A 12,517-nucleotide genomic window follows, 5' to 3' on the forward strand; every position below is an offset into this window, starting at 1 on the left:
CCGAAAAATTAAATGGCCCAAATAAATTTCGACCCTCTTAAGTATTTAGGGACTCTTCCCGAACCTCCGGACGTTTTTAAGTTTGATAGACAAAATCCACCCGTACTCCAACAATATGACGAACTGTCACAATCCTTTTTTTCGGATCTAATAAAAAGCAAACTGAAAGGAAAAGCTAGAGAAGTTGTCGAAATCAATTGCCAAGCCATTTCGTGGAACGATATAAGGGATGTACTACAAAATAATTTCGGCGATAGGTTAAGCTGCGACGATTTATTTGATCTACTCAAGGCAACAGTCTTCAAAAGTACTAGCGTAGAATTTTATGAAGAAATAAAAAATAAATTAAGACGGTTAACAAATAACAAAACGCTTTCGGTTCTCGGGCAAGAACAAGGAGGACTAAACTTAGCAGTCCAAAATAATTGTAGAGCCGCGTTAAATGTATTTAAATCTAAAATACCTGAACCGATGAAGACAATATTAGCTTGTAGAAACCCAAACAGTTTGGAAGAAGCGATGAACATCTTATTCGAAACAGGATATGCCCACCAGAGGATAGAAAATCTCCCTTATTTCAATAAAACGAGGTTAGAACAGAACCCTCATATACAAAGGTCCAATCCTACCAGTAGGCAAAATTACAACCAACCAGATAGAAGACAGCACTACCAAAACAGGAGAAATTTTCAACCACAAAATAGTGGACAATTTAGATCGAATTTCTACCCACAAAATAGTGAAAATGGCCGTCTACAAAATAACGGACAATTTAGACCAAATTTCTACCAACAGAATAATGGGCAATATAATGGAAATTCCCAACCAAATAACGGACATCTGAGACAAAATAATTATTATGGGCATAACGAACAAAGAAATAACTTTACTCAACCAAACCAGAACAGTAGGATCAATAACCAAAATCCTTTCCAAACGAATAACAGTTACAATAAACAACCGCCACCCGAACCGATGGATGTTAATAGTTATGAATTTAGTATCAAACCAGGTGAACGGACTATCCAAAATTTTCAGGAATCAGCCTCGGAGAAACACCATATTTAAAGATAAAAACAAAATTATGGCACATAAAGTGTATCATAGATACAGGTGCGAGCCATTTCATATTAATTCCAGGTATATGTAATCCGTCATGGATACATCAAATCCAACCCATATCCATAAAAACTCTACAACATAAAATATTTACTGATAAAAAAGCCAGAATACCAACTTTTAAAGAGTTTGGAAACTCCTTGGAATACTTAGATCTTTACATCATCCAATTTCACGATTTCTATAATGGGCCTATTGGCTTAAACGCTTCTATCGACTATCGAACAAACACCATATGTATTGGTGAATCAACATTCCAAATGTATTTCCAAAATAAAAATAATAACAAGTATAACCAAGTATAACAAGTAACACCTAAAACTGAACTCATATATTTTAGAGAAGAAAATGACAATATTGGAATTGTCAACGAAGGAATATTAGAGGTCGAATATGATGAAGTAGAAATAAATCTTACTTCCACTCAAAATAATATATTTTAGTGTCGAAGGAGGACACTACGAATTTTACCCAGCATAAATACACTAGAATGTGATAATGTTACAATAAAAAGTACTACTTCTTCAATTAATATGTTTAAAAACCAAGTACTTATAATGAAAACAACTTCTGGATCATTAAGAATAAAAAATAAATCTGTTTTTAAGAATAAAAGAAAATTAATTTCTATGAGCGTAACGCTATTCTTATTCAAGATGAATTTTTATACAAAGTTTAAAAATGTTTATGAAGAACTATTTTCAAATAACACAAATTTTAAGGTACTTAGATGTACACTCATGACAGAAGACATAGAAGATGGAAATCGGTTAACCGAAATTATTAAGAATGAACACCTTAATAAAAACCATAGAGGAATTCAGGCGATTTATGAGGAATTAATTACGCGAATTTACAATCCGAAATAGAATCAAAGAATAACTCAGTTCATAAATAATTGTGAAATTTGCAACTTAGAAAAATATGACAGGAAACCTCCAAAGATCCCTTATAAAATTACGGAAACCCCACATAAACCTCTCGAAATATTACACATAGACGTATCTTATACCTTAGATAAGAAACTCTTTATGACAGCAATCGACAAATTTTCAAAATTCGCTTTTGCATTTCAAATAAACGGTAGAAGTTGGACGGAATTCAAAACAAAACTATTGCTGATAATCAATACCTATGGGAAAATAAATAAAATTATCGTGGACAACGAATTAGGATTTAAGGCTATACCAATGCAGGAATTTTTGAAAAAAGAGAACATAGATATTCACTATACCTCAAATAGTAATCATACGTCCAACGCTGACATAGAAAGACTTCATAACACAATCAACGAACACATACGTTTGCTAAGACATGATAGAGAAAACAAAGACGAAAGTATGGAAGATAAAATGATTAGAATAATAGGTTTTTATAACAATATCATACATAGCACGACCGGCATCAAGCCGATTGATTTTGTAAATGGCAAGGTTCATCAGAGTAGATATATAGAAATTCGTAATCTTATAAACGCAAAAAAAGAAAAATATACTCAGAAGTTAAATGAAAACCGGAAAGATTTTGAACTGGAAAGCGGACCAATTTATATTAAAGAGATAAGAGGTGGAAAAAACCACAGAAAATATAGGAAAGTTAATGTAGAAAAAATGGACGACGACCACATACAGGCGACAGAAACTGGGCATAAATACTATAAAACTCACGTTAGACCTACGAAGAAATACCAAGACAAATATAATCCAAAAATCAAGGCAACAATTAAATAAATATATTTTTGTTTTAGATGAGCAATAAGTCCATAAAGCTTAACCATTCTGATGTTCTCATAGATTTAGAAAACAATATTTATAGTACATATGTTAAGGATAATGTTGGGAACCGCTGTAATGAATAGAACCTAGCACTTTGACTTTGCAATTTCTTTCGTTTTTTTGCCATTTACAGTCATTTACACTCAATGCATACTTATATTACATACATGCACACATACCAATTAAGCGCTCTTATTTTAATCATTTTGCCTATTACTTATATTCGTTTCTAATTTACTGTAACATCTTGTACATACATTTTTGCTATATAAGGTCCTACTCAACTTATGTATATTACCATTAGAAAAAATACACTAGCGAAATAAAGTGAATTCGAAGTCAAGACAAATCAGTCTTCCGACTCTTAACATTGGTGACCCCGACGTGATCATACATTTGATACGTCGTACAAACAAAACAAAAACAAAAAACAAAAAACTAATAAGCAAACGTTGTTGCTCATCTTAAGTACCGTGTGCTTAAGTACATTCACCTGCATAACCGTTGCATACACGGTCAGCTACCTTGGCCTACCGGACTTGCATTTACTTTTGCAGCTGTAAACTCACGCCATCCTACCGCTAACTTAGTACTGTATACCGCATACAGTTGGGAATTTTTGTAATCGCTATCAAAGGCACTGTGAAAATGTCAAGGAATGAAGACTCTCTATCCGCACGACCAGGATGGTTCCTGAAAAGGAAAAGTGAAGCTATTTTTAGGCAAATGGAATCCATGCATCGTCTCGCAACAACCGAAGCCCTACGCTCACTGGATCATGTAGATCTCACGTTGAAATTGGAACTAGTAGACAACATACGGAGTAATTTTGAGCTCACACAAAACCGCCTGGAAGAAGAAGATCCTGACGAATTAGACACTGATGCTCGACAGCAGTTCTTGAACATATTTATTTCAGTCAAAGGCGCCATCACTCGCGAGCTGCAGTCCAACCGCTTAGATAGCCATTTACATTCAACCACACGCAATTTTTCGCCTCAGGACTCGCAATCTGTGGTTGTTCTTAAGCAACCAAAATCTTGTTTACCGGAACTGAAGTTGCCAACGTTTAGAGGCAACTACTCAGATTGGCCACAATTTTTCTCCATGTTTCGCACCATAATTGACCGAGAAGCTGAATTAACTAAAGTGGAAAAACTCCAACATCTCCGCTCTTGCCTTGCAGATGCCGCGTTGGACACCATAAAGTCCTTAGAAATTCGCGAATCTAACTATGATAAAGCTCTTGAATTACTAAATAACCGATTTGATAACAAGCGTTTAATTTTTCAGGCACATATCCGTGAGTTATTTGGACGTGCATTACAGACTTTAGGCAGCATAGAACAATTGGCCGACAGCTTGCTGATACACATCGTTATGCAGAAACTTGACTCCACTACTCAAAACATGTGGGAGGAAAAAGTGTCATCCAATGAGCTACCCACTTGGGAAGGCATGGCGTTGTTCCTAGAAAAAAGGTGTCAAACTCTGGAGAATGTTGCGTTTGCTACGCTCGGTAAGACTCCAACCAAACAGGTGAGCAAATATGTGAATCGCAACAAGTCTTTTGTGGTCTCGAAGCCTGCGCAAAGGTCATGTGTGTTTTGCAAGCACCTTGATCACCTCATTTATACTTGCCCGTCATTTGCGAAACTCTCCCCAAGCGAGCGCTGGAAAGAGGCAAAAATTGCTGAACTTTGCCTGAACTGTCTTAAGCTTGGACATCGATTACAACAATGCAAATCCACTCACTGTTTTCGTTGTAAAGGTGCTCATCACACCCTTTTACATAAGGATATTCCAGAGCAACCCATCCAAAATGCCTCATCGGCAGAAAAGTTTCCTCAACCAGGATCAGCAGCATCTTTGGTTTCCATGGCGCCTCCATGCATATCAAACGAGCACTCAAGCATTAAACCAAACGAATCCGTACTACTAGCTACCGCAACGGTGTTTGTGAAAAACAGTGTTGGATGTTTTATCCCCTGTCGTGCTATTTTAGACTCAGCTTCGCAACTAAATTTCGTTACGAGCAGGTTATCCAACCAACTACAGTTGAAGAAATCGAAGTTCCCAGTAGCAGTTTCGGGAATTGGAGACTCAGATACAACAGTTGAGTACACAATCAATATTATTTTTAAATCTATTCACAGCGATTACACAAACACTATTACGGCGTCAATAATTCCCACCATTACTGAGCAGCAACCAACCACCACTTTCAGCATATCGCAATGGGTCATACCTAAGAACATAAAATTGGTCGATCCATTATTTAATACTTCTCGTAGGATTGACCTCTTAATTGGAGCCGGCATATTTTTTGACTTGTTGTGTGTCGGCCAAATACGTCTTAAGGAACCAACACACATTTTGCAAAAGACACGTCTCGGCTGGATCGTCTCTGGCGGTAAACAACGCTCCAACATCAGCTCTTCGTGCGCGGTGTCATCCAAACTCGTCGAAAGCAACGAACCACATGGATCACTTGATCAAATGGTCCGCAGTTTTTGGGAAACAGAAAATTGTATCGAAGGAACCACGAAGGTAACAAAAGAATAACTAGATTGTGAAATACATTTCCAAACAAACCATTGCCGTTTGGGTACTGGCGAGTACTCAGTCCGCCTTCCTGTCAAACTGAGTCCAAATATGCTTGGTGACTCATATCAATATGCCTTACGCCGATTAATCTCTCTAGAACGACGTTTGCAGCGAAACGACAACGTAAGGTTACAGTATTCAGCGTTCATGCGAGAATATCTCGATTTAAAGCACATGACTCTTGTGGATGCTCTCCCCAATGTACCAACATATTATCTTCCTCATCACTGCGTTTTTAAAGAAGATAGCACAACAACGAAATTACGGGTAGTATTCGATGGTTCAGCTTCTACAACAAGTAACTACTCTCTGAATGAAATTCTTATGACAGGTCCAACAATTCAACCAAAACTTGCAGAAACTTTAATACGTTTTAGGTCAAGGCCCATCGCATTAACAGGTGACATATGCAAAATGTACCGCTGCGTACGCATCACCTCACCAGATGACTATATTCAGTGCATACTTTGGAGGGAAAACCCGATGGAAGATGTTAAGACCTACAAATTAGAGACTGTCACTTATGGAACACGACCAGCATCATTCTTAGCTATTAGAGCTATGCACCAGCTGGCTAACGATGAAGCCGCATCGTACCCCCTTGGTGCTCAGATAGTACTGCGGGATTTTTATGTTGATGACATGATCACTGGATCCGATACTGCCGAGGAGGCAATTGAAATAATGGGGCAAACTTCGCAACTACTTGCAAAGGGTAACTTCAAAATACGAAAGTGGTGCTCCAATGATCAAGCTGTAATAGCGCAGATTCCTCTAGCTGATAGGGAAAAACTTCTAAGGTTTGACGACGGCAGCAACATAACAAAGGCACTAGGGTTGCAATGGAACACAGATCATGATTTATTTTTCTTTGCATTTACCCCATTTCAGAAACCAACAAAAATAACGAAACGCTCTGCACTTTCCATCATTACCCGTTTGTATGATCCGCTCGGCTTAGTCGGCCCATTTGTGTTAAAGGCAAAAATATTTCTTCAGCGTCTATGGATGGAAAAACTAGACTGGGACGAAAGTTTACCGATGTCTCATAAAACAAGTTGGGAGAACCTATGCAGCCAATTCAACGATGTCAAACATTTGACATTTCCCCGCTTCATCGCTAAAAGGAATGCATCGTTGGAACTTCATGCCTTTTGTGACGCCAGTTTGTCTGCATATGGTACGTGTGTTTACATACGTGCTAGCAATGGTAAGAGCGTATGTATAAATCTGCTTTGCTCAAAGTCGCGAGTTGCTCCGATTAAATCTCTCACTGTGCCGAAGCTCGAGCTGTGTGCTGCCTATTTGCTTGCTCAGTTAGTGCACTCCATCGCTCAACTTAATATCGTCAGCTGTATGTTTTATTGTTGGTCAGACTCCAGTATTGTGCTCTCATGGTTAAAGGAGGACTCATCCCGGTTCAACGTATTCGTAGCTAATCGCATGTGCATTGTTTTCTTTATCACCTTTTCTGGACCCGGTTGGACTTCTGAGAGTTGGTGGCCGTCTCAAGAACACAAACTTAGATTTTGATTCGCGACATCCTATTATAATGCCAAAACATCATCCTCTTACAACATCTATGATTAGTTATTTTCATTTCAAATATCTACATGTAGGTCCTCAGGCATTGCTTGCAACGATTCGTTTACAATATTGGCCAATAGGTGGCCGGAAAACGGTGGCACAGGTTATCAACAAATGCATCATTTGTTTTCGTGCGAAACCAAAATTAATGGAACAAATCATGGCAGATTTACCGGTGGAACGAGTAAAAGCGGCCAGATCATTTTTTACTACAGGAATATATTTTTGTGGCCCGTTCTATTATCAGTCGGAAATTCGGAACAGGCAACCAATGAAGTGCTACATCGCCTTGTTCATATGCTTTGCCACGAAGGCAGTTCATCTTGAACTCGTCAAGGATTTGTCGACACCCGCGTTTCTAGCTGCGTTGCAAAGATTCATCAGCACTCGAGGTAAACCTAAAACAATTTGGACGGATAACGCAACAAACTTTGTTGGAGCCAAAAACGAGCTGCTGGAACTAAGGCGATTATTTCTGAGTAGCGAACATCAACGTGAAGTGGCTAAACATTGTGTCGAAGATGGAATCGAATGGAAGTTTATACCGCCAAGATCTCCTCATTTTGGTGGACTTTGGGAAGCTGCTGTTAAGTCAGCGAAATTTCACTTCTACAGAGTCGTTTGTTCTTCGAGGTTGTCCTTCGAAGAGCTCCGCACACTTGTTTGCCAAATCTCAGCAGTAATTAATTCACGGCCTCTTATTCCTCTTACAGAGCATCCTGATGATCTTGCAGTTCTTACGCCGGGACATTTTTTGATTGGCGGCCCTTTCACAGCTACAGTAGAACCAGACATCACTGATCTGAATATTAACAGGCTCAGTCGTTGGCAGCGAATTTCTCACATGCAACAAATATTTTGGAAGAAGTGGAGTACAGAATATCTTACCCAATTACAACAACGATCCAAATGGCGAACCCATAGGGAACGACTTAAAAAAGGTGCTCTAGCACTCATAAAAGACGAAAATCTGCCGCCGCTTCGTTGGCCTCTGGCACGAGTTATTGACATAATTCCTGGACCAGATAGTGTAGTACGCATAGCATTCCTAAAAACAACTTCAGGAATCACCAAAAGAGCTATAACTAAATTGTGCTTGTTGCCATTAGACGATCATCTTGAAAGCTTAAACTTTCAACGGGCGGAGGATGTTGGGTACCGCTGTAATGAATAGAACCCATCACTTTGACTTTGCAATTTCTTTCGTTTTTTTGTCATTTACAGTCATTTACACTCAATGCATACTTATATTACATACATACACACATACCAATTAAGCGCTCTTATTTTAATCATTTTGCCTATTACTTATATTCGTTTCTAATTTACTGTAACATCTTGTACATACATTTTTGCTATATAAGGTCCTACTCAACTTATGTATATTACCATTAGAAAAAATACACTAGCGAAATAAAATGAATTCGAAGTCAAGACAAATCAGTCTTCCGACTCTTAACAGATAATTTAAAAAGAAATCTTGTAAAAATTAATGATAATTGTTTAAATAATATACTAAACTTTGAAGAAGCTAACTGTAAAACGCAAACATTAAATACACAAGAAATAATCGAAATAATTCCCGGAATATTGATACTTAAGCACTTTAACAATACAATATCCCATAATTGCAATAAAGCTAAATTGGAAACTACGAGAAATTGTTTAATCAAATTTGAAAATTGTGAAATAAACATATTGAATAAAACTTTTACCAATGTAAAAATAAAATTGTACGATAAAATTATCTTACCTAATCTTATAACAAAAATTAAAGACACTAGTAATACAACACTAGCAGACATAAAAATTGATTCCTTATATCTAAAACAAATAGAATACGAAAAAACACTACAACAAGCACTACATACAGATAAACATTCAAGAATAATTAGTTATAGTATAGATATCTTAACTATCATAGCAATATGTATCTTAGTTACTTTTATATACTTCTTTAAGAACAGACAAACAACATATATCCCAAACCTGCAGCTAAAAAATGAAACCATTATAAACCACCCTATAAAAATAATATAATTTCGTCGGAGCCTCAAACAAACGGTGGGGGTGCTATAGTGCATATATATTTATAACTTTATTAATTGTAATATTTTCCCACAATACGCATATTTGTCCAAATGCATTTCCGCTAACGAAAATGCAACAGAAAGCAAAATAATAATATTAAATTTCTTAACTTTATTTAATTGTATTTTTTTCCCAAAATATGTATATTTGTCCAAATGCATTTCCGCTAACGAAAATGCAACAGAAAACAAAATAATAATATTAAATTTCTTAACTTTATTTAATTGTATTTTTTCCCCAAAATATGTATATTTGTCCAAATGCATTTCCGCTAACGAAAATGCAACAGAAAGCAAAATAATTGTATTAAATTTTATAACTTTATTAATTGTATTCTTTTCCCACAATATGTGTCAATATGTAAATTTATTTGTCCAAGTGCATTTCCGCTAACGAAAATGCAACGGTAAGCAAAGAAAGTGTAAAATAAAGAAAGACAGCTCATTATTGACTCAACTTTAAACCCGTGTGTTTTATTTTTTTTTCGTTGTTCCCCGCTCCGGGAATAAAACTATACAACTCCGTTTGAGCGATGGTTTGGAAGGAAGCCTTCGGTGTTTCCTCTCCGTGTGTTTGGGTGCGACGCGATTATGTAAACAAAAATATGAGCAGCGGAAAATTTTACCCAAAGGGGTCGGCAAACTTGTTAGCTACGAGACATTAACAAAGGGATATAGACTCAACGATTCGGCAAAACGTCAAATAATTATAGCAAGAGACGTCACTTTCTTCGAAAAATCGTTAGATAAACTTGACAAGAAACAATCTGAATCGTTCTGTGTTGCAATTCCATACCCAGATAATACGACTGACGTGATTAATAGCGATGACGTAGAGGGACAGTTTAAAGTGGCAAGCAGCGAATCGGATACTGGAAACAGAAGAGGGGAGCAATTCGAAACGGAAATAAGTGAATCAGATGCTGAATGCAGAAAGGATTCGGAAGTAATGGAAATTGAGGCTGAAACTGTAAGGCGTCAAACACGAAATCGTGCAAAGCAGCAAAAGATAACGGGAAATCCATAAACCGTGGAAGAGGCATTGAAATCTGAAGACGCAGAAAACTGGAAGAAAGTTATGGATGCGGATACAATTCTTTGATCAAAAAGAAAACGTGGTCACTCGTGAGTAATCCCGAAAACAAAAATATTATAGGATCAAGATGGATATTTACGATTAAAAAGAAACCAGATGGATCAGTGGAAAAATTTAAAGCAAGATTGTTGCACAGAGGTGCTCTCAAAAGTATAACGTTGATTAGTCAGAAACGTTTGCCTCCGCGGTGCGTTATTCGACCATTCCCTTATTACTCGCACTGTCAGCAAAACTTCAGCTCTTAGCTAACCATGTGGACATCGTATGGGCGTATCTGAATCGGAATTTGATCCAAGAACTATATATGTGGCAACCACCTGGATATGATGACGTCAATAATCGCGATAAAGTTTGTAAACTCGAAAAAGCTCTGTATTGTCTAAAACAAGCAGGCCGAGAGTGGAACAGAAGTTCTCGAAATAATGGGTTTTAGCAGATATCGCTCTGATGTGGCTACTCCGACGAAAATTTTGTGTGACAATCAAAGCGTGTTATCAATGGTCAAAAATGAGCAGATCCCGTCCAGCCGAATATGTGAGCTCAGAAGAAAATGCGGCTGACATTTTTACGAAGATTTTGTGTAAAGAGAAGCGCATAAAGGCATTGAATTGAATTTGTTGAAGTTTTGAAATGTGAAGTTTCTTTATTGAAATAAATGTGAATGCATTTGGATTGAACTGAAATATGTTGCATAATGTCGATTTGGCAACTCTGTAATCAAAACGCATATTTAGTTCTCTCTCTTTTGCCAATCTCTCCTTTTTACCTCTACAAAAACTTGACATAATAAATGTTAGAACTAAGCCTTCACTTGAATAAATTCTGTAACTGAAGCCGGTTGTCTTTATCGTTTTGTGCGCACTTGGTCATAAGTATTCGTGGGACTTTGTAAGAAACTCTATGACGCTGCGCCTTTTTGACCTCAGCTCCGTGTTCCACCAAGGTGGTTTTGATCTGCGTTTTAAGTATAGGGGAGTGCATTCTGCGTGATATGTTTTATTAAGTGGCACTATTACCGTTCTAACACTCTCCTTCAGTTCAACACAGGAGCTGAACCTGAAAGCACTGAAGCTGAACCAATAGCACTTTCCTTAAAAGATCCCAGTTATTGTTCCTAGAATTTCTGAAGAAATTGCTCTTTAGCTTGGGCGGAATGTTATTTTGAATTTTAGGTATTTGTGGTCGGAGAAAGATGGCGTTTCTGACATGCTCCAATCTTCCACAATCGTAAAGTTATTTGTAAAGAGAGTTAAGTCTAGAACATTTTTGGAGGTGGGTCCAATAAATGTTGGTTCTTCACCCGGTTTGCTATTTCTAGGCGAGTGTGTAAAATAAAGCTAAGTACGTATTCACCTCTATGGCTTATGTCGGTGCTCCCCCAGAGAGTGTGATGAGAGATAGCATGGGAGCCAATAACTAGAGCTATCTTTCTTTCTCGGCTTCCTTAACCAGCCTACGAAACTCATGCGGTGGTGCTTCCATCAGTGTGACATATAGCAGGACCCAAAAAATAGTTTTCATTCCTGCAGCCCTAAATAGTCACCACTGTCAGGCTGTCTGTGGAGACATTGGTATTAAAGTACGAACATACACTTTTTGACGTGACAACGTCTTATGGAGCCGGCTGCATGCACCAAAAAATGCGGCGTTACCTTGCTCATGCGGCGCTGCCTTGCTTTGAGGCGTTCCATTTAAGGCTTGACCTGCAAGGGAGAGCGCGGAACGAACGACAAAGAGGCACAATCGGCCTCCGCGTTCGGCAACGTTCGATATCTGGCTCCCTCCTACTTGAGTAAGCAATACGTCCGGACAGCTGCTATAATACAAGACTAATTCAAATTTATATATATATATATATAATTGGCGCGTACACCCTTCTTGGGCGTTTGGCCGAGCTTCTCCTCCTATTTGTGGTGTGCGTCTTGATGTTGTTCCACAAATGGAGGGACCTACAGTTTCAAGTCGACTCCGAACGGCAGATTTTTTATGAGGAGCTTTTTCATGGCAGAAATACACTCGGAGGCATGCCATTGCCTGCCGAGGGGCGACCGCTATTAGAAAAAGGTTTTTCTTAATTTTGGTGTTTCACCGAGATTCGAACCGATGTTCTCTCGGTGAATTCCGAATGGTAGCCACGCACCAACCCCTTCGGCTACGGCGGCCGCCGATAATACTTAACTACACATCAAAAATTGACCCTATAGAGATAACACCCCAAATATTTACAAAGAGGACTGACTGGG

The 12,517-nt window shown here is 38.0% G+C and overlaps 1 protein-coding gene across 1 annotated transcript; it reads left to right on the forward strand.

The window, feature by feature from the left end:
• Window positions 1-3,131: 3,131 nt before the first annotated feature.
• On the forward strand, window positions 3,132-7,927 carry LOC128869487 (uncharacterized). Its single transcript, XM_054112058.1, has 2 exons — window positions 3,132-5,009; window positions 7,802-7,927. The coding sequence occupies exons 1-2, from the start codon at window positions 3,543-3,545 to the stop codon at window positions 7,844-7,846; spliced, it is 1,512 nt and encodes a 503-aa protein (XP_053968033.1). The 5' UTR covers window positions 3,132-3,542; the 3' UTR covers window positions 7,847-7,927.
• The last annotated feature ends 4,590 nt before the right edge of the window (window positions 7,928-12,517 follow it).

Source organism: Anastrepha ludens, chromosome X (assembly GCF_028408465.1).
Source record: "Anastrepha ludens isolate Willacy chromosome X, idAnaLude1.1, whole genome shotgun sequence".
NCBI classification, from domain to species: domain Eukaryota; kingdom Metazoa; phylum Arthropoda; class Insecta; order Diptera; family Tephritidae; genus Anastrepha; species Anastrepha ludens.